This window comes from Antechinus flavipes, chromosome 5 (genome assembly GCF_016432865.1).
Source record: "Antechinus flavipes isolate AdamAnt ecotype Samford, QLD, Australia chromosome 5, AdamAnt_v2, whole genome shotgun sequence".
Taxonomy (NCBI): domain Eukaryota; kingdom Metazoa; phylum Chordata; class Mammalia; order Dasyuromorphia; family Dasyuridae; genus Antechinus; species Antechinus flavipes.
In genome coordinates this window covers 9,581,523-9,606,426 of record NC_067402.1, presented here as the reverse complement: position 1 = coordinate 9,606,426, position 24,904 = coordinate 9,581,523, and the positions used below count along the sequence as shown (strand labels likewise).

General features: G+C 42.0%; 1 protein-coding gene across 5 annotated transcripts in view; it reads right to left on the bottom strand.

The window, feature by feature from the left end:
- Positions 1 to 24,904, bottom strand: part of HDAC9 (histone deacetylase 9) — an 867,097-nt gene that overhangs the window by 498,671 nt on the left and 343,522 nt on the right. For all 5 annotated transcript variants that reach the window (XM_052000806.1, XM_052000813.1, XM_052000811.1 and 2 more), the window contains one exon: positions 11,085 to 11,147. In XM_052000806.1, coding sequence (XP_051856766.1) covers positions 11,085 to 11,147 — 63 coding nt within the window. The remainder of the gene's footprint in view (positions 1 to 11,084; positions 11,148 to 24,904) is intronic.

Below are 24,904 nucleotides of genomic sequence, written 5' to 3'. Positions count from 1 at the left end.
CCATTTCTTTCTCCAGTTCATTTTACATATAAGGAAACTGAGGCAAACAGGGTAAAGTGACTTGCCCAGCATCGCCGAGCTGTCTGAGGCTGGCTTTCAACTCAGGAAAATGAAAATTCTCGCCTCCTGGCTTGGGACAATATTTTCTTTATTGCCTGATTGCCCCATAAGAGAGTTATAAGATACCAATTTGTTCTGGATTATTTCTACCTGAATGCCACAGAAAAAGAGAAGACTAACAGAATATCCATTACAATGGAAGCAGGAAGGTGCAGCTCTTTAATTTTACAAAATATATTTCATACATTATCTTATTTGATTGAGATGTCAACCCTGTGAGGGAAATATTATTATTAAGCTCATTCTACAGAGAGTGATTTACTACAGTTAGTCAACCCACCATGATTTATTAAGGCTCTGTGCTAATCACTGAGAATACAAATATAGCCCCCCCCAAAAAAGCCAGGGCCTGTCCTCAAGAAACTTACATGCTAATAGAACAAGACAACAAATAAAAGGGGAGAGGGGAAAGTCAGTATTTGTTTGGGCATGGGAGAGAAAGGAGTCCTAGGAGTCAGAAGGGGGATCAGAGAGGGATAAAAAAGTAACTGAGCTGGCCCAAGCTCTTTCCTCAAAATGGTGGTTCCAAGAAGCACTGACCCATCAAAAGATGAGGCTGAAGAGATAGAGAGATCTTCCAGGCTGGAGACAAGAGGAGAACTAAAGTTCTAACATGAGAGGTTCTGCTGTGGCAGAGTGAAGAAAGAAAGTCAAGGAATCAAAAAGAAAGCCTAGGGAAGGGACAATAGAAAGGGAACAGATATCATCGGAGCTCTGAATTGGTACCTCCTTCCTAGGCTCTCCCAGCCCAACACTTTCCACAATATCATGACCCATCCCAAGGGATGTAGGATGCCTTCACTAAGTCCACAGATTTCATTTGTGGGGTGACTGACTAGTAACCTGGAATAGGAAAGTTGAACCGGCCTCCTGAGAACCACAGCAGGACCAATCCCCTCTGGCCATCCCATTCTATTTCACTAACTCTCTCCTGAGGAAGCCAGATCCCTCCAACTCACAAGCACCTGGCTGCTGGGTACTGCTTAATTCAAGCACAGCAGGCAAAGGAAGCTTTCAGTCATAGAATACAAAAACAGCCCTAATTGAATTCTCGTATTTGGGGGCCAATATAGAAAATCGTACCACAAACACTTTCAATAGACCAAAATCAATTAATATCCCTCCCATGTTTCTAGAATTGAAATAGTTAAGAATAAAATGCAGTTTCTACTCTCAGTAGCGGGACATAAAAGGAAAGTGGGGGGAATGGTAGAATTTCTGGGCATTTCCCACCTTATTGACATGCAAAAATATTTCACCATAACCCAATGGTTGACTGCTTAAAGCTTGAATAAACTTCCCTCTTTAAAGGTTTGGTTTGTTTGTTTTTTTCATGTTGGGTTTTTTTTTTTTTTTTTTTTTTTTTGTCAAACATCCAGCCAGCATTTTTCAATAATAACCATAGTGACTCTTGGACCACTCAACACGGCAATTCTAAAAGGACTATTCAAGTCAAAAAGAGCAAATCAGGGTGAATTTATTAAGTGCCTACTATATGCAAGATGCTGTTCTAAGCACTGAGGAGACAGAAAAATGTATTTACATTTCCTGCCCTCCCGGAGCTTAGTCTAATGGAGGAGACAATATGAATATGGATAAGTGGGTCATAAAGTTGTTTTAGATCAGAGATGGTCAGTTAATCAGTTGAGAAGAATTCCTTAATTGTTTACTATTTGCCTGTTACTTTGCCATTGGGATTTTTAAAAATTGCCATCAAGAAGATAGCAATACAATTATCTTCTCCATAATCCTACAGCTACAGAGTGGATGATAATTCTGGGAAGATGGGGTGGAGAGCATGGTGGAGGAAACTGAGAGACTGGGAAAAGGTAGAGTTTGAATTGATTACTGAAGGAAGTCCTTTATTCTCAGGAAGAATTCTCATGGTATATTAATACTCAGGGGATACTGAAGCTATCGCAACTTCTCCTTCAAAAGAAAAATAAATAAATAACATTTTATTATCAAACTCAGTGCTCCTTCAACATCTCAGCAGGCCACTGGGCAATAGTAAAATATTGTTCAATGTAAGTGGATTCTGTGATAGGAGATTGCTCTAGAGAAAGGCAGAGTGCTCAATGGATAGGGCATCCATTGGGCTTGGACTGGGAAAGTTCCAATCTTGCCTTTGATCACAACTAGTCCCATAGTTATGGACAAGTCACTCAACGCTGTTGATACGGTTTATCTGTAAAATGAGCAGAATAAATAGCATCTTTCTTAAAGGGTTGTTCAAAGGATTAGATTAAAAACTTGAGAAACTGGCACAGAGCAGGCATTTAGCATATGCCTGAGGAACTGAGAATATACAAATCCTTCATCATCATCATCCCCATTGTTGTTGTCATATATATTTTACTCATCCTCGCTTTCATCTACAGACCAGAAAGTGATCCTCTTAGCTTCCTTTTTCTTCTCCCTTTTTTCTCCCTCCCCATTTCCCTCTTTCCCCTTCTTCCTTTCCCATCACTTCCTCTCCTTCCCCACTACTCCTCCTTTCTCCCCTCTTCCACCCTCTCCTTCCCCATTCCCCCTTCTTTTCCATCAGGTCCTCTGTCAAAAAGGAATATAAATGTTGATTATTTATAGTTTGGAAAATATCTTAGGGTTTGGGGGTTTGATGTTTTTCTTCCCTACTTATTTATTTTATCATTTTTTAACCGGAACTCTTTGATCTCACAGTTTTAATTTATGATTTCTTGAAATAGAGCTCTGAAAAAAACAGGTTTTGATTATTTGAATCCCAATGGGATTCAAACAGACCTACTTGACTATGTTTTTAAACCCAAATCACTCTAGCTCTCATGGACTGGCCAATAATAGGCCCAGTTTACTTGCTCATTGTTTGGGTTTTGTTGGTTCAGAGTGAGTGTAAATAGCAATTGTTCCTTCTATGGCCAAAAATTTTGAGGATTTCCCCTTCCACAAAGATTCTTTTGTGGAGGTAAAATAAGCCATCTTTTACCTTAATTTTTACCTAGCCTTTAATTATCCAATGGACATTGTCTCAAGCCAACTGAAACCAGAAGATCTCAACTTAAAAAGGCCAAGGTCTCCCACTGCATTCTGGGCCACCGTCACTCATCTGAACTTATATCCATTTTGGATCCACGGGATCTCAAAGACTCCAGAGGAGAGAGTGAAGCTGATGACTTTGCATAACCCTGTCTCATTTAAATCCCTTTCACTTGAAAGTCAAGACATCCTCCTCCTGAAGTCCTTGGTCCTCTTTGAGACAAAAGGAGGAACATCAATAAATATGAGCTAGCTTATTGCTGCAGGATTATTTCTCTATGGCAGCATTCCTAGAAGGCAGAGACTTTCCATTTGTCTAAATGGCCCCATCCCCTGGCATGGTGTCATGCATATAGTAGGAATTTAATAAATGCTTGTTAAATTGATTTACATTAAGTTGAGCTTCTGGGATCTGGGTAGGAACCACTTCTGCTATTTCCAAAGGCTTGCATCCATCCTACCTCTACCCCATCCCCAACCTATGCCATTAACTAGGTGGGAATCCGTGGACAAGTTAGGCTTTTTATAGTTCTCAGGGTCCTCCCTGGTCAAGTAACAGATCTTCTCTTAGGAAGGCTGATTCTAAAATAGTGGCTTCAGGGCTGTCAGGATCTGACAGAGCAAAGCTTAGTCTCCCTCCAGGTCTGGCCTGAATTAATGAGCAGGATCTGAACTGAATGGAAGACACTGAAATTCATTTATAAAAATATTTTTGAAAAATGCCTTCTGATCCCCCAGGTAAGAATCCTGGATCTAATCTAATCCCTCCCTCAGCAGCCATCTTCTCACCCCCACCCCAAAGCAAGCAGCCTTCCACTGAGGGAAAACTACTTCCCAGGTACCTATATTTCATTTTCAGAGAGTTTTTTTTCCTTAAAATCAAGCCTTTATTTGCCTCTTTAGAATCCATATGCCAATAAGCAGTTATTAAGCACCTCCTATGTGCCAGGCACTGTCCTAGGCTGGGAATAGCAAGACAAGAAATGAAACAATCCTTTCTCTCAAGCTAAGAACTTCCCCCCCATCCCAGCCCTCTGAGACCAAGCAGTCAGTCTATGGCTTTGCCACATGAAGTTGGTCACCAACTGCCCTTTTCAGTTGGCTCTTCTCCAGGCTAATCCCCCAGCCAGGATCCCCAGCCATGCTCGGAGAGCTTGACCTCAAGGTTCTTCCCCATCCAGGATGGCCTCCTGAGGACAGTCTCCAGCATCCCCTTCCTAACGGCACCGAGATCCTCAAAGATTGCAGCGTCAGCGCGAGAGAGTGGCTGCAATTGGGCCACATAGACCGCTGCTTCTCCCATAGTTTATTCCATGGACCTCGTGAAAACTCACAAAATGGCCTCATCCTTGGGCTAAGCTTGGCTGGTCCTGGGATGGACGAGCGGGGTATCCCTGAAGCCTTCCTCTCTTCCATCAACGTCTCCCAGCATGCTCTTCATGGATGGAGCCTGGGAGAAGTCGGCCTCTCTACGCCTCTCTACGCCAAGCCATCATCCTCCTTCCTGGGACAGCCCAGTTGCCACCCTGTGCCTCAGCCCAGCCTGTCCCTCGTGCTGAGGAGAGCTTCCTTCCCCACAGCCAACTCCCCTGTTCCCTTCAGCCAACTGCCGTCCGCTACCACGTAATCTTCGCCCATGGCCTCCGTCATCTGTTCTGGTTCACATCTGCTTTGTACAAATCCTGCATTTATTTGTCACCTGTATGTCACCTGTATCCCCCTGGAGACCATGACTCCTCTGAGTCTATGTCACCTTTGGCTTTGGATCCCCAGTGGCTCGCGTAGGGCCTGATGGACAGGAGGCAAGCAAGCAGGCATTTAGGCGCCTCTAGGCCAGGCACTGACCAAGGCATGGTGGGAATTTAATAAAGAGGAAATTTAATGGAGTTCTATTCAATCCAAAGAAAAATTATCTCTCTATTTTAAATGATGCATTATGTTTTCATGTAAATTAAGTAGTACCTACCTTTTTTTTCTCATTTTTTGTCTTGTTTAAATAATTAATGTGTGTGAGTGTGTGTGTGTGAGTGTGTGTGAGTGTGTGTGTGTGAATGTATGTGTGTGTGTGTGTGAGTGTATGTGTGTATGAGTGTGTGTGAGTGTGTGTGTGTGTGTGTGAGTGTGAGTGTATGTGTGTGTATGTAGGGAAGTCATAACTTCCCAGTGATCCACACATGTTACTTGAACAGATCGCTCCCTGACAACTAAATAAGCACACAAACAAAACCAAAAAGCAACAGTGCTGACAATGTATGCCTTTTTCTGCACCCAAAGTCCACCACCTCTCAATGTCTTCCGCCTGTGGCGAGCTGACGCCCACTTTCCAAACAAAATGGAAAAGGCAGCCCATTTGCTTGCTTCCCACTGCACCATAGCAAGGGCTCAGAGAACAGAAGAAAGGCTGTTCTCATAGTGAGCAGCACCTCCTCAGAAACCACCTTTTCGAGGGCCTTTCATGCTCTGAAAGCTGGTCTATTTCGGGCTTCTGAGGGGATTTAACCTGCCTCTCCTTTCTGGCTCCCACCTGACCAAACACAATTGTGCCCGGGCCACCTGTGTGACCACAAGAAGGTAAAATGTCCTCTTTCTCGTACGGCCTTTTCATAATTAGACCTTTGCCGGCTGCCTATCCAACCTGCCCATTGAAGATTTCACTTTAAAGAGAAGACAGCTTGAAAAGGATGGAGGAGAGGGGGAAGTACAACAAGAATGAAGGGGAATAGAAAAAGGGCTTCAAGATGGGTGAGGGCATTCCACGGCAGGCCTGGAGAATTCTGCTCCAGGACACAAAAAAAGGAGAAAAGGCTACAGAATGTAAAATCATGAAAATAACATGTTGTTCCTCTCTGCGATGAACTAGAAACATGTCCTATAACAGGAATCCTCTCTGATGAAGCATTTTCTTTTGCAAATTAGATTGAGAGCTTCTGAATTTTTTGCATCCTCAGTGCTTAGCACAGAGCCTGACACTCAGTAGGGGCTTAATAAAAGTGGCTAAGTTTGTTGGCATGAATGTTGTGTTTATATGGTTTTGTCCTTTGGAATATTTCTACCAGAAAATCAAGAAGCACAGAGCACTTCATTTAATCCATTACTCAGAGACCTACGGTCCAAATGGTGAAATAACAGCTTTGACAAGAGAACTACTGCCATCCCTCTCCTTCTCCGTTGGCGAATGTCAAGAGACATTCAGTATCAAGAGATACTGGAAAATGGTTGCTTGGGTTTCAGTTTACTTTATGGATTGCAAAGATTTCGTGGAAGAAATGGATGTCTGAGAAAAGAAATGGCAAGTGTGTGAAATAATTAAAAGGCAGGCAGGCCTTCGTGTTCCTCATCACTCAAATGGCCAGTCCTTAAAGCACTCTTACCAGAAACAGTCCCTCAGCATGTCTCAAACTTATGGGAAGACATAAACAAAGGGATTTCAGAAAAGGCTTTCTATCCCATCAGCCCCATCACGCTTCTAGATTGAGTTCATATCAGCCAGGAACCAACTTCAGCCAGTCAGGGCAATACATTATTGCATGTGAAATCCATGAAACCCAGAAGCTTCTGTCAAATGTTCACATGACCGGACTCTGCACTGCAAAAGTTCCAGCATGTCAGAACTGGGAGGCAGTGTTGAAAATTTAAAAATATTTTGTAAAAAGCTTTTCTTCCTTCTGATGCATAAAGAAAATTTGAAATATATGTTCTCAGAATATTCCAGCACTTTGTAGAGGGAGCCAACCTGTATGTAGAATGGCAACTGCATGGGACAACATTCTAGGATTTCTCTTTCTTTGTTGATAAAAGATGTGACTATATGTTGCTAGAGAGTAGTACTTATAGAGCAGAGATAAGTAGGACTAAAAACAACCTTTGATTTTGGGGACTACTCATGACTTGAGTTTGGCTTAAGCTTTGTTTTTCCAAGGGTTTATTTCCTACATCTCCTCAGCCCCATAAAGTTCCTACTCCCCTCTCTTGACCCTCTTTGTGCCCACCCTCTGTTTTGAGAATGTGAAGAACATACTGCCAAGATTTTTTTTTCATTCAGTAATTTCCAGACAGAAAAGTTCCTTCTTCCAGAGCATCCCATAGCACATATCAGGTCCAGATATCTATGTATGAGATCCCCATGCTCCCAAGGATACAGGAGGCAAAGGTCTTCTGGGCCATTCCTTCAATCCATTGAGATAATCATTTGGGAGCCTGGTGGCTGTCCCCACTAAGGCATTAGGATGATCCTGAAAAGCTACCTGTTGAGTTTCTTCATATAAGTCCTGATTCAGTTCTTCAATGAGGGTCTTATGTAGTCACATCCTGCACTGCTGAATTTGAAACCAAATACTCCTAAGGTTTGCCATGTACGCTAAAACAGTATGAAGGAAAGAAAGACCTGGGCTTGGAAGCGGGCTTTCAGGATTCTAGTCCCAACATGTATCTACCTGAACAAAACAAGTTTTAGACATGTCAGGAAGATCTGAGTTCAAGTTCTGTCTGACTTTAAGTTAATTAACCTTTCTGAATCAATTCTTCATTGAAAAACAGGAATGATATCATTTATGTTACTTTATATCCGAGGATCATCACTAGAAAACTCATTCTGTTAACCAGAGTATGGTCTAGAAACATGAGCTAAGAGGCTGGGAAATGTTTCTCTTGTAATTTTCCATCACTTCTGACACTTAACTAGCTGGGTTATTCCAATGCAAGTCAACTGATTGAACTGTCTAAATCTCAATCAATTCTAGCTAAGTGGCTGAAGGGCCACTCCAGCAAAGGGAGTTCCAATATTGAGGAAATCACAGATTTTGGAAGAAATGATACATTTTGACTTTACGCCACTGAAATTTCTTGATAACTCGATGAGGTAGGCCAGAGAAGTTTTAATTGGCCCATTTATTAGACTGAACTTAAAACAGAAAAGCTATAAATGATTTATCTACAGTCTTCTTACTCTAAATCCACATATTTTCTACAACAAACAGCCCATCTTCATTCTAAACCTTCACCAGAGACTCTCCACCCCAACTAATTTGCAAATCCACACTGCAGTCATAAGAGAAAGAAGGACAAAGAGCATAATTCCATCCCAACTGCTCAAAAATCCACTGAGCTCATAATTGAAATGAGGACAATTCAGTGTCAATCTAGTCAGGGACCAGAAGGTCACCTAGTCTAACTTGCACCAAACTCTGAATCCCCTGGAAAGCAGCCATCCTATTTGCAGAAAACTGATGTTTCAATAGCATTCTATCAGTACATGACACTCCTGGCTGAAAATCCTATTATAGTCCAGTTTTACAAAGCACTTCACATGCTACCTCTTCCTCAGACCCATGGGACCTTTCCTTACCTAAAACTGTTATCTCTCCCTAGTAGACTATAAACTCCCTGAGGGCTGGGACTGTTTTAGCACAGCAAATACTTGCACATAGTAAGTGCCTAGTCTTTTATTATTATTATATTTAATCTTTTTAAATTATTATTATTCATTCATATGTGATTTAGATACTATTATTACCTCCATTTTACAGATGTGGAAACTGAGGCTAGGGTCAAGTGACTTGTTTCAGGTCACAAAATTAATAAATGTCTGCAGCGAGATTTGAACCCAGATTTTCTTGATTCCAAATCCAGAGCTCTACCTACCCCCATGCTATATTGCCTCTATTAGGTAGAAATATAAACTACATGAAAAATCTAGGAAGGAGAAGGCCATTGTGATCTGTTGTGTTCTAAATAAAATACAACAAATGGAAGAAATTCTTAATCAAACCATACATTTTTGTGAGCTCAGGGATAGGAGATGGGGGTCTAGACACTTTATTTCTCCAGGACACAGTTTCCTTACTGTGAAATGAGGGAGGTGAAGGAGAATGGTTCCATTTCGCAGGAAAAATAGAGTATGTTCTCAAATCTACTCCTCTTTCCTAGAGATCGGTTGTGCTTGGGATAAAAACCATCCCAGAATATAGAGAACACGAACAAATGCACAGCACAGAAAAGGCTGGCAGCACCGAGGGATCTCCCAACACCTGTACCACCGCCTAGGACCTCACCCTGACTAGAACACAAGCTTCAGGAGTTCCCGTGTATCATCTATCCGTGGAAGAAACATTCCACTTGTAGCATGAAGCCCAAAGCAGGGAGGAGACAGATCTGAAAACCATAGTACAGGAGATACTAAAAGGGCACTCGTTTTATAATTAGGTATAGTGCAGTTTAATTCATTATTTTATTTACAATACCAGTCAAAATATCCCATTGGGTCCAATCAACTCACTCTTCTTTCTCAGCAATTCTGGGAAGAACTGAGGAGTCTTTGAGGAGGGGAGAGGAAATATGGGGTGTCGATTTTTTCAAGGGAGGGTAGCAGGCAATCCTCAGGATGATCAACTCATTTAAATTTAAGCATGTCAGATCATCCAAAATCCGATGTCCTCCATTCCCAGTTTTAGGAGAATGCTGGGATAGACTATATTGCCTTTCCAAATAATTACTTCTTTATTCCCCATGCTAATCCCTCTAATATTCTTTTTTTTTCCTGTCTCATTGCAAATCCTAGAACATCCAATACTATGTCAAATGAATTCATTTAAACAGAAATCATGGCAAAGCGAGTTTAATTAGCTGTATTGATGTTGAATCGCAAGCATATAATAAATCATTAAAGAATATCGGGTAGGCACAATCTGACTTCCAAATAATCTCCCAAGATAAAGCTGTGTGTGCCGTCAAAGGAGCGACAGCTGCTTCATGGAGCCAAGCCAGAGGATTTGCCAACCTGTGGAATATTCTTTTCCCACTTAAGGATGCTACAGCAGCCACCTTTAACTAGATGGACTGCCTAAGGTGTCGCCTGTGCTTCAGGAGGACTGCCTGACGAGTCACTGAATCGGAGGCTAAACTGGCCGACCTGAAAGAGCAGCTCTTTCGGAAATCATCATGAAGAGTCCCCAGGCAGAAGGCAGAGTCCCCACGTAGAAAGCACCCCAATACATTTCATCTAGGGGAGGTGGGGATTTCCTGGCAAGCCAGGCTCTTTTACCCAAGGCAACCTGTTCGGAAAAAGCTGGCGAGAGACCAGGGCCATTTCAGCATCCCCTTCTAAGCCCATTGATGCCTTCTGAGAAAATTAAGGAACAGAGCTGTTTTCCCCATACAGGGCTGTGCCCCAAAGTGCTGGAAATCATGCACCTGTTTCCATCCATTTCCCTGGATTTCTGTAAAGGATCTCAGCTGCCTGGCTCCCCAAAAGCAATGGAAAAAACAGCTTCTCCTCATCTTCAGAACATCTAGTCTAACTTCAGAGCCCGAGACCAAAAGCACAGCAGGGAGGGAGGACATGGCGAGCCTGCCCACCATACCAACGGCAAAACCCATTTAGATGGGTTGGTCTATAAATAAATGGCGCCCCCCCTCCCCGTTTTCACCCAGGAAATCCAGCTGGATTGCCCGGCCCAGGTAGGGCGTTGTCTAAACAGGTGCCCCGAGTCGGAGCCCGCCGGGTTTCCACCAACTACAACAACAACATCGAGAACAACAACAAAAACGACCCCCGGATCCCAGTTTGGATAAACTCGCATTCAGAGGGCTTTCCCTTTTCCAGTCCGGACAGATCCGGATCCCACAGTCCTGCACTTGTTGGTCAGAGGGGCGGCAGCAGGCGGTGGGGGAGGAGGGGAGGAGGGGATCAGCGGCCAACGCCCCCCCCCCAGGCCAGCCCCGAGGTGTACCCTCCCAAGTTCGGGCAGGACCGGCTCCGAAGGGGCTGCTCCTGGGTCGCACACACACTTATGAGGAAGCGCAGAACGAGCCGCTCTTTGCCCCGGCTGCATCTGGACGGCCGAGCCGCCCCTTCCCACCCCCGGCCCCCCGGCCCGAGCAGTCTCCGGTCGCAAAGGGAGGGAGGGAGGGAGGGGACGGAGGTGTGGGGCCGAGCTGCGGAGGTCTCTTACCTGAGTTGATCAAGCTGTGCATTCTCTGTTGAGCCAACAGCTGCTCGCGACCAGCCACCCCATCTGAAGAAAAACAGGATTCCGCCTCGTAAATTGCCTGCAGCATATTCCAATCAGGTTGCCCTCCCTCCCGCTCCAGCTAGAGATGCATCGGCTCGCCCAGGGACCACGGGCGGGCTGGGGGAAGCGCCCCTCTGGCTCCCAGTGGGGTGGGCAGGACAGCAGAGCCGAAACTTGGTACCTCACAGTCCCCCCTCCCCAAGCAGACAGCCACTGCCCCTGCCCCTGCCCTCCGTCCCCCTGCCCCTTCTCATGGCTTCGAATGCCCTGACAACCTGCTGCCGAAGAAAAACGACCCAGGAGCTAAACAGATAAAGAGACAGAATTGAGAAGAGAGATCGCCCCCCCTACCCCCCCGCCTCCCCCCGGCTCGAGCCTATCCCGGAAGCCCCGAGCAGGTGGAGGAGAGCAGCGCCGCTCCCGAGAGTCTGGCTGTAGGTCCGTCTGGCTGCGGTTTGCCCCCAGAGTGATATTAACCAAAGGAAGACTGATATTAACAAGAGAAGGAACCCGGCTTCGGCAGAGGCTCCGGAGACCATAGAGATCTGGCAGAAATTACCCTCCGTCCCTCCCGACAAGTGGTTTCGGTCCTGGAGCCTTCGTCCTCCTCCTCCTCCTCCTCCTCCTCTTCTACTTCTCCTCCTTCCTATGTTTGTGTGCGTGTGTGCGTGTGCGTGTGTGTGTGTGTGTGTGTGTGTTCCCCCTTTCTGTCTCTGGTCTAAAGTTGGCTAAGGCGAGTGATCATCCATTTGCATATGAATCAACAACAGCCTGGCCCACAGGCAACAGAAATAGAACAATGGCCGGCCTGAGCCAAAAATAGGTCAAGCATGGCTGAGTGATTGGAGCCTGAATTAATGCATTTAAAAATACCACCGCAAACACAGCTGTCCCCAGCTCTATCTCGCAAACCAGAATTCTCGCTTGCACAGCCTCAAAAGGAATTAACCCCTTCCTGCCGCCGGCCGGCCCGGCTGCCTCGGGAGCTCACCGTCCGGCCGTGCACGCGCGCATCCGGGCGGCCAGAGCCCTGCTCGGGGGCCGCGGCGCCGGCACACGCAGCGACAAGGCCCCGGCGGCCCCAGCTCGGAAAGGGCCCACTGGCCGTACATGGGCTTTGGGGCCGCGAGGGTTCTGGTTTAAAAGACAGCGAGCGAGCCGCGAGGGAAGAGCTCCGCACTGGTTCTAAAACGATCCTGGAAGCTTGTGCTCCAGTGTGTGGTTTCTGCCTCACCCACGCACAGAATCCTGGAGTGCTATTTTTGTTGCCTCTTTCTCTGGCTGCACTGCAGTTGGCTGTGGCCCTGGAAGCTTCGCTGCCTTTCGAGTTTCAGAACTGACAGGAGATTTATTGGGGAGACGTGGTTTCTGGAAGCCAGAGCCCTCCTCTCTGCGCCCCCCTCCCCCACACCCCCGGGCCAGCCGGTTATCCGGTAGATCGCTTGTCCATTTCCCAAATCCCTTGTCGATGACGTAGCCCCTCGGCTTTCCTGACTCCGATCCTGCCGATTTCTAAATACCCAGATAGGGATGGGAACTGCGGACCTGGGCAGCGCGTCCATCTCCACAGAGGCTCCAGCTCCCCAAGAGAAGGGGAAAGCTGCTCAGAGGGGCTAGATGGGCCGCTTCTCCGGTGTCCCGGATGCTCCACTGCTCTCCTCTGAATCTCAACCGTGAAAGGAAATCACCTGCCCATCTCACTGAGGGCTGCTCCATAGTGATGAGAGCCGGCATTTACTGTATTTCTCCTAAAGTCTGCAAAGCGCTTTAAATGCTGCTTTCTTTGCTCCTCCACAATTCTTATCCTCATTTACAGACGGAGAAAGTGAGGCTTACAAAGCTGAGAGGATCCGCCCCATCCCACCCTCCTGAGTCCAGGTCTAACATTCTATGGACATCCTTGTCCAGGGCAGAACAGGCAGAGGATCCTGGAGGAAAACCCAGTGGAGAGAGAATGAGGGAGTCCTGAGCCTCTTCCCTGGAGAGAATGCCCACCTCTGGGAGGTCACAGCTCCACGGCAACGTGAAAACCTTTCTTGAATAGACCACAGTCATGCAATTGAGGCTTGAAAAGTGTTTATCCCGTGACTTCTTGACCAGGACACCCTTTCCTGACCACCACACCCATAGACTTGTGTAGACTATGAGCTCCTTGGGGCAGCTAGATGATAGTGGATAGAGCACCAGTCCTGAAACCAGGAGGACCCGAGTTCAAATGTGACTTCAAACCCTACTTACTAGCTGCAAGACTCTGAGCAAATTACTTAACCCCAATTGTCTCTCAAAAAATAAAATAAAAGGAATATAAGCTCCTTGAAGGGAGGGGCTATCTCATTTTTTTTCTCTATGTGTTTCCCAGCACCAAGCACCTTGCATGACAGATAGTATTTAACAATGTTTCATTCATTCACACATTTGTTCATTCATACAAAGACACTAAGTTATAGGCTCGAATTTAGTTATAGCAATATATCTTTGGATCAACAGGGAAAAAGCATTCTCCCAATCCTATTAGCAAACAAAATGTAACCCAAAGATCATTTATAAACACCTGCTGTTTGCATTTGACAAGAGTCTTCTTGGTAGCTAGAAATCTGGTCTTCTTTTAGCCTTCAATGATTGTCTTTTAATTGATTAGCACTTCTATTGGTCTCTGTCGTGTATATGAGTTATTAGGAGGATAAAGCCATCTCCAACACCACCAGAGCACCACCTTCTCCAACCTTTCCCATCTATGTCCATGTCTGGCCCCAGAGATTGGTCCCAGCCAGTGTTTTCCTCCTACTGGCACTTCTCTGGCTCCCGTGTGCCCATCTGCTACCTCTTCCCTCCACAGGTGGGCAAACCCTCATATTGGTGGGCTTATTCAAGATATTTAAAAATCACTTCACACAAAGAGATCTGCAGAATGGTCCATTTATATAAAGTGAGAACTGCCTACAATACAACTAATATTCCATAGGAAAGTAATCCAAACTGGACGTGATGTTAAGTACTAAGGAAAAAGGACACATTTTTCATTTGATTTCAGAATAGTTTGGGTAAATCTTTTAAAAAGTCTGTCAAAGAAGACAGAATAGAAAAAACAACAAAAGAAAATGCAAGAGTGACAAGATCCCCACCACAAATATTTCATTATAGCAAGTAGAAAAAACCACATTGGCGCCATTTTATACCATCCTGATATTGCATACAGCTGCTGGAATTGCCTCATTTTCCTGAGTTTAGTTTTCCTCTAATCCACATGACTTTGGGAAAATCATTTCTTACCATATCATTAAGTGTTTTTCAGGATGGTGGTGAATGTAATCAGTCAGAATTCCCAAAGGTTAGAAAGTCCTTAAATCTCAAAATAGCAATTGCTAAAATTAGTAACTGTATTTTACCATTAAAAAAAACCTGTAAATCTCTCTTCAGAGTCCTTGTACCTACTGAAGGGGCTCTGGACCCGATTTGTTCTGCAGTTGCGTGTTACACTAATAAATCATGCTTTGTTTCTTTATTCATCATAAAACTACTCATAACAGAGTTTAGATGTTCTTAATTTAATTGAAAACCCAATGGGACAATCCCAGTATATTCCAGAATCTCCAAATTACTCTGGAGACAACAAAGTCAATCCTTGATTATCCCCACTGATTTCTGGGAGAAAGGGCACAACAAATACTAAAAATAAAAGATTATTAAAAAGGAAGTAATTTTTAATTGGAATTAAAATGCACTTCCCTGATCATAATGCATCATATGTGTATATATATATATGTAATGTATTCAAATGTATACACAAAAAACCCAAAGTATCTACAATCAGTCATTCAATAAGTATGCATTTATTAAGCATCTAATCTATAAAAAGACTGAAAAAAAAGTCCCTACCCTCAAATACCTTAGTTTATCATAGTCCTGAAGAAATGCCAGCTGTTTGCTGTTGCTTCCAACATCACTTTACTAATTCCTCTGTTTGTGTTTAAAGCCTTTCCCTGCCTGGTTCTAGTTGGCCTTTCTCATCACGGACGCACCTTCCTCTCCTTCCCACTCTCTTTTTTTCCTTTCACATGCCGGTCTACTGCTGCTCTGGCACAGCATGCCCTCCTTAATTCTGCTCCCTTCAAAGCTAAGCTCTAGGGCCACTTAGGCAAGCCTATTTTAATCCCCTACTTGATAGTGCCCTATCTTCGGAAATATTTTCGCATCTACTTCGTATATAGTTTGTGTCCACTTATCTCTGTGCCCGTTAATTCCCCAATAGAATGCAGCCACTTTGAGCACACGCAGGATGAGCTGTCCCTGAGTACAGCCATCATCATTCATGACTGCAATCATAGGTTCAGTCAGAAAAGTCTCTTCCAGGCTTAGCACGTATAGGAGGCCACTGAATCCAAGAGGACTGATGTTATTCCCTACAGTCACACAGTTACAGAATCAGAATTTGAATTCAGGTCCCATGACTTTAAGTTTGGAAAGAAAGAGATTTCAGATGTAGTACAAAGAAGTCAATGAATGAACACATCCACCACATTGCCTCACAGAAAAGATCTCCCCAAATATTTACTACGCTGAAAATAAATGACCTGGAGATCAGAGAAATTTGGCAGCTTTTTCTTGAGGCGGTCTTTTTCAAAGCTTGTAATTAGATGGTTAAAAAACATGAACAGATCACACGCCTTTGTTCTATTGCCATTTTCCAAATTAGCCAGTGGGGTGTGTTATTAAAATACAATTTAAAAAAAATCAAAACAATCTATGTTGGGAAGTGATGCAGAGAACATTGAGGACCAGATTTAGAAGAAAAGGATTGATAGGGCTGCCATGGACTCTCCAGAGGGCCATCCAAAACCACTGCTGAGGCTCTTATGTAGCGAAAACCTACCAACAAGACCGCGAGGAGGCTCTCCGGTCTGGGAATCCCCCAGCCACTTTTCTCTGATGTTGCCACCTGCTGCAAGGTCTCTCTGATTCTCTCACCTTTGTCAGTGGTGCCCAATTACCCATCGACTTAAAAGTTCCTAAGAGTAGCTGGCATTTGTGTAGCCCTTAAGGATTTATAAATAGCTTTATCTTTATTATCTCGTTTCCTATTATCAAATGAGATAATATCTATAAAGCTCTTAGCACGCTACCTGGAACATAGTAGATGGTTTTTTCCTTCTCCTTATTTAGTCCTTATTTAGCTCAAGAAGAGCCTTTTTCTTAACAGATGAAGTTAAATGACTTACTCAGGATCATAAAGCTAAATAAATGTGTGTTCTCAATCAAAGAAACTGAGAGCCACCTTTTCTACTTTCACCCAGCTCCTGCTTTTCCCTCTAAACTTACTTTGAAGCAATTTTAATGCACAGTTAAATATACATTGTCTCAGCCATCAAAGTGTAAGCCTGTTGAGGGCAAGTCGGTTTTTTGTTTTCCTTGTAGCCCTTCTCCTTAACACAGTGTATAGCACCTAGTAAGCATCCAGCACATGTTTGCCAATGGATTGATTTTGATGATTGGCCAAGCAAATCAATGTCAGAACCCCATCAGTCTAGCTCTGGAAGAGCTCTCCCATCCATCCTCTTCTTTCTACGGGCAAAACTTCTATCCTACTCTGAGCCCTTTTCCTTTACCTATTTTAATAGCTTCCTAATTGGGCTTTCTTCCATTCTCCACACTTCCATATTGATATTCCTAAAACACACATCTGATCCTGCCATCTCCCTACCAAAAATCTTCCTTGATACTCAATAAAAGAGAAAGCTCTTCACCTGGGATCTAAAGCCCTCAAATCTAGGGTCCCGATTTTCTATCACATGATTCTCCCTCACACACTCTCCACTAGAGCCAAATTAGCATGAGTGAATGACCACCTCCTTCCTACATACCTGGAATCCACTGCTTAATCTCACCTAATTTTCTTCCAAGCGGACATCCAGTGCCATCTCCCCTATCAGGCTGTTCCTTCTCATCCTTAGTTGGTAATGCTCCCCCTTCACCTATAACTTAGTGCTGACTGGTCTGTGGACAACTTATGTTCCCCCTCCTCTCATAAAATATAAGCTTTTCCAGAGCAGAAGCTGTGTCTCTTTTTGTTTCTGTTTGTCTGTCTGTTCCCTAGCACAGTACTTTGCCCACAGCACAGTACCTTGCCCAAAGTAAAGGTTTAACAGCAGCTTGTTGAGTTGAATTGAAAAAAAAATTAAAAGAAAAAAAAAACACCTAGGCTGAAAAAATGGAAATATAATCCACTTCCCCCTAAGTAACAAACACCAAGCTATTTATATATTGATTTTCTTTTCTAAGTGTATCTTTTCAGAGCTTCTGTTTCCCATTACATTATGGAACAGCAGACCCAAGGCACTGGCTAATTCCTTTTAGGTTTCATAAACTCTGAGTTGTCAAGACAGTGTTTAGGCCAGCTCCACTTAAGGGAAAGCTCAGCTCTGAGACAAAAGGCTATCTTTGGCTAGATGGCTGTGAAAGCATCCTCAGGAGGATTCCAGCTCATCAGACATGGCTGCCTGACGCTGCATTATTGATGATGTTCAAGCCTCACACTTGATTTGTCACTCTGGCCCTGCCTGCAGAGAACACAAGGCCCAAACGTTATATTTTCTGGACTTATTAGTGACAGTGGGTTGCAGTCAATGCCTTTCATTATTAAATGGTGCTGTTCCCCCCAGCTCCAAATATGTGGAAGCCGGGAAAGGACCCAAAGCAGACAGGAAAAGAGTCAACATGATTGCTGCATTTAAGTCTATCTTGTGGGAGAAAAGAAAGGCCTTGTCTTTACCTCAGAATCAGTAGCAATGGGTATAAAGTTCTGAGGTCCAGCTTTGGTTGAGAGTAAGAGAATTCCTAACAATTAAAGTCTCTAAATAACAAGGAAGCCTACATTACGAGGCGGTGGGCTCCCTCACATTGGTGGTCTTTAAGTAAAGGCTGGTACCTACTTGTCAGCTTTCCTCAGGGAGTTCTTTCCTGATCTGACCTGTTTTTTCTATAAATGCCCCTTTTCCTGGGTCACAGGCTGAACAACCTGATTTTTGAATACTGAGAGAGAGAAAAAAAAAAAAAAACACAGTTCCTTTAGACCATAGAGTACAATTTGCTTGGAATTTGTAGCAAAACTTCTTAATCTGTGGTTCATGACCCCATATGGGATCTTGTAATTGAATGCAAAGTTTACAAAATTCTGACTTATTATCAATAAATGTTTGGTTCATATACCTATTTTATATACTTTTAAGGGTCGCCTGAAAATTTCTTGGGCAAAATGGGGCTATGCATGAAAAAGGTTGAAGAAGTCCTGATTTTAGAGTCAACTGTGAACCTTCAAGGAGCCAACATTTCAACATTCCCATGAACTCCAGCCTTCTACTCTGTTCTAGGATAGGTGCCATTTGTGCCAGAGAAACCATTTCAAAACCCAGAGTAATTCTCGCAGTGCTCTTAAACCTAGCCTCACAGTATCCAGGCTGGCTCTGCTCCCAATTCCTCTATAGGACTCGAAGACCCTGCCCTTTTGATCAGTATCCAAACTACAGGGTGAGATATCCCTCTAGACATCCTGAATGACTTAATGTGAAGCCAGGAAATTTTGATAATCAGTCAATAAGTCTACTATGTACCAGGGAGACAGCATGCAAACACATATATTTAAAAAAAAAATTCTATATAAGTTGAAAACTAACAAATGGGAGGCACTGGAACTAAAGGACGGGCCTCAAATCCATGAGTTTCCCAAATCAAAGAGAAATTTGGGGGTAGGGAGGGAAATGAGGTAGAGGAACATCAGGTTCACTGTAGATTTGGACAAGTATAACAGAGCACTGCTTTTATTTATTTATAGTCACCCACTGACAAGTGCCAATTTTGGTAAAGACATTTGGCATGATACAGAGAACTATGAAGACCAAATATGAATCAGAGCATAGTACTTTTACCTTTTGATTGTTGTTTGCTTGTTTTATTTTTCTTTCTCGTGTATTTTTATCTTTTGATCTAATTTTTCTTGTACAACATTACAATTATAGAAGTATGTTTTTAAAAGTTTTACATATTTAATCTATATTAGTTTGCTATCTTGGGGAGGGGAAGGGAAGGAGGTAGAAAAATGTAGAACACAAGGTTTTACAAAAACGAATGTTGAAAACTCCCTTTATATGTATCAGGAAAAATAAAATCCTATTTAAAAAGACATTTGGCACAGAGATAACTGGGGTCACAAAAATGTCAGCAGCTTAGGTCCTTGTCTTCTGGAATTTTGAGTTAAGCTATCAAGCAGCGTTTTGAGATCCAATATCACTATCATATAACAGTTTGGAGAAAGAGAAACTTTGGAGACTGAAAGAACTGGCTTTGGAATCAAGAAAACCTAGTGGAATTTCGAACTTGCTCCCAAGTCATTCAGTCAGTTTTCATCAGAAGCCAGACCTGAACCCAGAACTTGTTGACTCCCCTCTCTACTGTGCCCCTCTGATTCTTCCGAGCCAAGTACCCACTGTCTATGTGATTAACTTCAATCTATCGAAGGAAGCCTGCCAGAGAAGATAAGCACGCTAATGAGCTTGCCTGGCCCTGCATCAATGAGGACAGTTGGATGCTTCTTTTGGCAAGTCATTCCTCACCCCTTACCCAGCTGTAAGTGCTCCCCTTCCCGGAAATTACTTTGCGTATATTTTATTCTTGGCACACATGAAGCATTTGATAATACTTGCTTATTTGTAGATTTGCTCTATAGAGATTATTTTCTCTCTGACAGAATATACGCCCCTTGAAGGCAAGGATTTTTTTCCCTTTGTTTCCCTAAGTCCAAGAATAGTTCCAGGTACACAGCAAATGCTTAATAAAAGCTTCTTGAATTGTCTGTCAGAAGCAGGAATTTTCAACAGGAGACCGGGAAATTAAAAATAATTAAACTATATTTCATTATAACTGTTATTATAATTTCAATTTCATTGTACTTATAATTTCAATTTCATCGTACTTATAATTACTATTTATTATAATTTGTAATCCTTTATGCTTTTAGAAAGATGACTGAGAACGAGTCCATAGGTTTCAGCAGATTGCCAACTGGGTCCAGGGCACGCTAAAATTTAACTGTTTCTGATCGAGCAAGAAGCAAGCAAAATGGAGAGATTGCACCAAAGGGGAATGGTCAGTGAATGGCACACTGTAACCCCAATCCAATTCCAAGTATTTGCTATTGCCTCAAAACTCCTAAAGATGCTCTTCCTCTTTCCCCAAACCCCGCCTCCTTCTGAAGTCATAGCTTCTGCACATAATCATTTGTTCAGTTCAATAGAATCATTTTCTCAAGGACTAGTACCAGAGCTCACTAGGCCTTGCACATAGTAGGTGCTTGCTCACAATCTTGCTGAGTAGGACAACTCTGCCTCAAAGCATAAAGCAGAGTTCACCTAGCACTGCCTTGTCCTGTGATTTGATCTATGACTCTTTTGCTGTTCTGCCTTGATGGGCTAAAACCTATCAAAGCTCATCCTATGGATAGACATGAAGAGCCGAACTCCTGGGACAGAAGCATAACCAATTCCAGGCATCTCCTGGAGTGCAGGGAGGCTTCTTCCAATTACTTTTTAATGGCAAGACTGGATATGCCTTCTATAGACACAGCATATTCCCTGAGCTAATGTTTTCCTTTTAGCTGTCAGGGATGGTCTATTTAAAAATCAATAGGCTAACATTAGTTACTTCACCTGAAGCAATAACAAGCTCTTCTTTGTAATGAAGTGGGGCCCTGAGCATTTTCATTTTGGCTATGCCTGGAGGGAATCATCAGTTGTTCTTGCAGAAGGAAAAGAATCTCTTAGAGCCCAACACATTGGCATTTTAATATATAGACCTTTCTCCTTTAATAAGAACCTTGTGTTGGTCACAGAATTATTAACTTTGCTATTTTTTTCATAAAACCAACTCTTCGTTTTGTTTACTAGTTCAATAGTCTTTTTACTTTCAGTTTTATTCACCTCACATTTTATTTTCAGGATTTCAAATTTGACATTTAATTGGGGAGTTAATTTGGTCATTTTGTAGCTTTTTTAGTTGCAAGCCCAATTCATCATCCTCTCAATGATTAATTTTTCAACAATAATGTGTGTAGATAAATGAGCCCAGCTCCCTTTAAAGAGGTTGGGACACATTTGTACCATGCTGGAGGTTATACTGAATCAAGGCTCAGAAGACTTGGGATGGCCTTAGTTTGCTGTCATCCTATTATTATTTGCATGTTGTCCCCGTTGGCGGAATGTAAACATCTTGGGACATTCATTTATCTCTTTGGAGTAAAAAAAAAAAAAGCTTCAGCCAGATCCTCAGTGGCAGTGACTCTTTTTATGATTATCAATCAAATAACATTAATTAAACCCTTGCTATGTTTCACGAGTTTGGCAAGGTTGTGGGGATACTGAAAGAGGCAAAAGATAGCCCCGTCCTTCCAAGTGTTTACAATCTAATGTGACAACATGCAATAAATAAAATAAAACAAGCTGTATTCAGGATAAATAGAAATTAATGAACAAAGTGAAAAGACACTAGAAAGGGGTCAGGAAGACTTCCAGTTAAAGGTGGTACTTTAGTAGGACTTATAGGAAGCTGCTAGGAAGAATTAAGAAGGGAGAGAATTCCAAGCATTGGAATATTTGAGAATTTATTTAAATAATAAAAACAAAATAAAAGCCCCTGAACAGCTAAAAACAGATATGCCAATATAGATAATTATTTACCCAGAGGAGAAACTCTCAGAATCTCATTTTACTCTAGACATATTCCTTAAAAGCTTAGTTATCTGGTTCCTTTTATAGAAGATTAGAAGCCAGAAGTGGGGAGGGGAGGTTATTGCTAGAGATAGAATCACTGAGAACATGGGAAAAATAATAGCTGAATGTCTAACATTGAGAGAGGAAACTAATCAACCAACCATTTACTGGATGTAGTCTTTGCTAGACACTAATGACAAAAAAAGATGAAAGGAAAACAGTCCCTGCCCTTCGGCAGCTTACATTCTACGTGGGGAGATGACATTTACAAATGCATTCTTTGATGGCTGGGTAAATTGTGGTATATGAATGTTATGGAATATTATTGTTCTGTAAGAAATGACCAGCAGGAGGAATACAGAGAGGACTGGTGAGACTTACATGAACTGATGCTGAGTGAAATGAGCAGAACCAGGAGATCATTATACACTTCGACAACGATATTGTATGAGGACATATTCTGATGGAAGTGGATTTCTTTGACAAAGAGACCTAACTGAGTTTCAATTGATAAATGACGGACAGAAGCAGCTACATCCAAAGAAAGAACACTGGGAAACGAATGTGAACTATTTGCATTTTTGTTTTTCTTCCCAGGTTATTTTTACCTTCTGAATCCAATTCTCCCTGTGCAACAAGAGAGCTGTTCGGCTCTGCAAACATATATTGTATCTAGGATATACTGTAACATATCTAACATATATAGGACTGCTTGCCATCTAGGGGAGGGGGTAGAGGGAGGGAGGGGAAAAATCGGAACAGAAACGAGTGCAAGGGATAATGTTGTAAAAAAATTACCCTGGCATGGATTCTGTCACTATAAAGTTATTATTAAATAAAATTAAATTAAAAAAAAAAAACAAATGCATTCTTTGCTTTCAGGATTGCTATCCATACTTCATCATAATTCAGATGTTACTAATTATTTGTTTTTGTCTTCTCCAATCACTTCATCCCTTGCGATTCTCATAGAACAAAGATGTTTGATAGAGGGTTATGGTCAAAGGATCCTGGAAAATATTGCTCCCTGGAAGATATGGCAGGGGTGAGAAAAATAATGTTTTGTAGACATTGACTGAAAAAATCACATGAAAAAGCAGTAAAACCTTCCCTTTTGTAAGAGAAAAAAGCTTACTACAAAAAAAAAAAATCCTTCCCCCCAAAAAAATCACTGCATCTAGGCTACAGTTAAAATACAGTAAGAAGTTAACTCGATTGAACAAAACTATAGAGCCAAGAAGTAGGATTATAAATAGCAACCCAGCTGAACTCTCTAAACATTTTCCTCCAAACAACTTTAACTGCTCAAATCAAATTCTAGAGTAGCAAAACCAAGAAAAGATTGGGGTAAGACATTTTTCCAACTTAAGACAGTTTAGGAGATCACAGGAGAGTTCTATGACACTATCTTGGGATCAGACCAAAAGCAGCAACTTTGAGAGGTTTCAGCCCAAAGATGGTAAGAAGGCAGGATCAGATAATTGGTTAAAAAGGTTACAGAGAACCCTTAGCTGGGTACTGGGTACAGCTGAAAATGACTGCCAATTCTATTACCTATTTGCAGTTCCAAAGAGGAAAGGAGGACTTCTGCTCTATCACAGTGGAGAAGAGGCCCTGGTCATAGTTCCAAAGTAAAAAAAAACATCTGTAGTTATAGGGAACCAAAAGCTCTTCATGGGTAAAGATCAGAGCACAGACAAAGGAGAGCAGTGATTATCCCTCACCCAGGATTCTTGGAAACACTGAAAACTTTTAGACTCCCAGAATGAGCTCTGAAAAAAATATTAAGAAAAAACCTTGAAGTTTGGCATAGTATCTTCCTATCCCTAAATGAGCAGAACCTAAGTTTAACATAAAATTCTAAGTCAAGACATAAGCTGGGAAAATGAGCAAAAAACAACAAAAAACCTGACCATAAAAAGCTATTATTGGCAGGGAAGACCAAGACTCAATCTCAGAAGAAGACAAAATAAGAAAACACCTATAATGAAAGTCTCAATGCAAAAGTTCAATAAGATTTCCTGAAAGAGTTAAAAAAGAGATGAGTGGTAGAGGAAAAAATGAGAAAAGAAATGTAATGCAAAAAAACTTAGGAAAGGAGAATTAACAGCTTGATAAAAGAGGCACAAAAAATTGTAGAAAATAACATCTTAAAAAACAGAATTAGCTTATGCTAAAAGAGGCACAAAAATTCAGTGAAGAAAAGAATTTCTTATGAAGCAGAATTGGCCAATTGGAAAAAAAAATGTTCAAAAACTCACTGAAGAAAATTATTTCTTGAAAATTAGAATTAGGCACCTAAAAACTAATAACTTCATGAGATTTCAAGAAACAATAAAACAAAGTCAAAAGAATTTTTAAAAAAGGAAAATATGAAACATCTCATCCTAAAAGCAATTGAGCTGGAAATAAAATGAGGAGAAATAATTTGAGAATTATTGGACTACCTGAATGCCATGATTAAAAAAGCCTAGACATCATATTTCAAGGAATAATAAAAGCAAATCTTAGATCCACAGGGTATAATAGAATTTGAAAGCACCCACTAATCACCTCCTATAAGAGATACTAAAATGAAAACTCAGGAATATTATTGCCAAAGTTCAAAGCTCCCAGGTCAAAGAGAAATATTGCAAGCAGCCAGAAAATAACCATTCAAATATCATAAAGCCATACTTAAATTGACACAAGATTTAGCAAGTTCCACATTAAAGGAGCAGATGAATATGACATTTTGGCAGGCACAGGAGCTAGGATTACAGCAATAATAAACTACCAAGAAAAACTGAGTATAATTCTTTAGGGAAAAAATAGATATTTAATGAAATAGAGAACTTTTAAGCATTCTTGATAAAAAGACCAGAGCTGAATAGAAAGTTTGACATTTAAACTCAAGACTTTAAAAAAGACAAAAAGGTAAAAATGAAAGAGAAATTGTAAAGGATTCAATAAGATTAAATGATTTACCTTTTTTATAGGAAGATGATACATATATAACCATTTAAG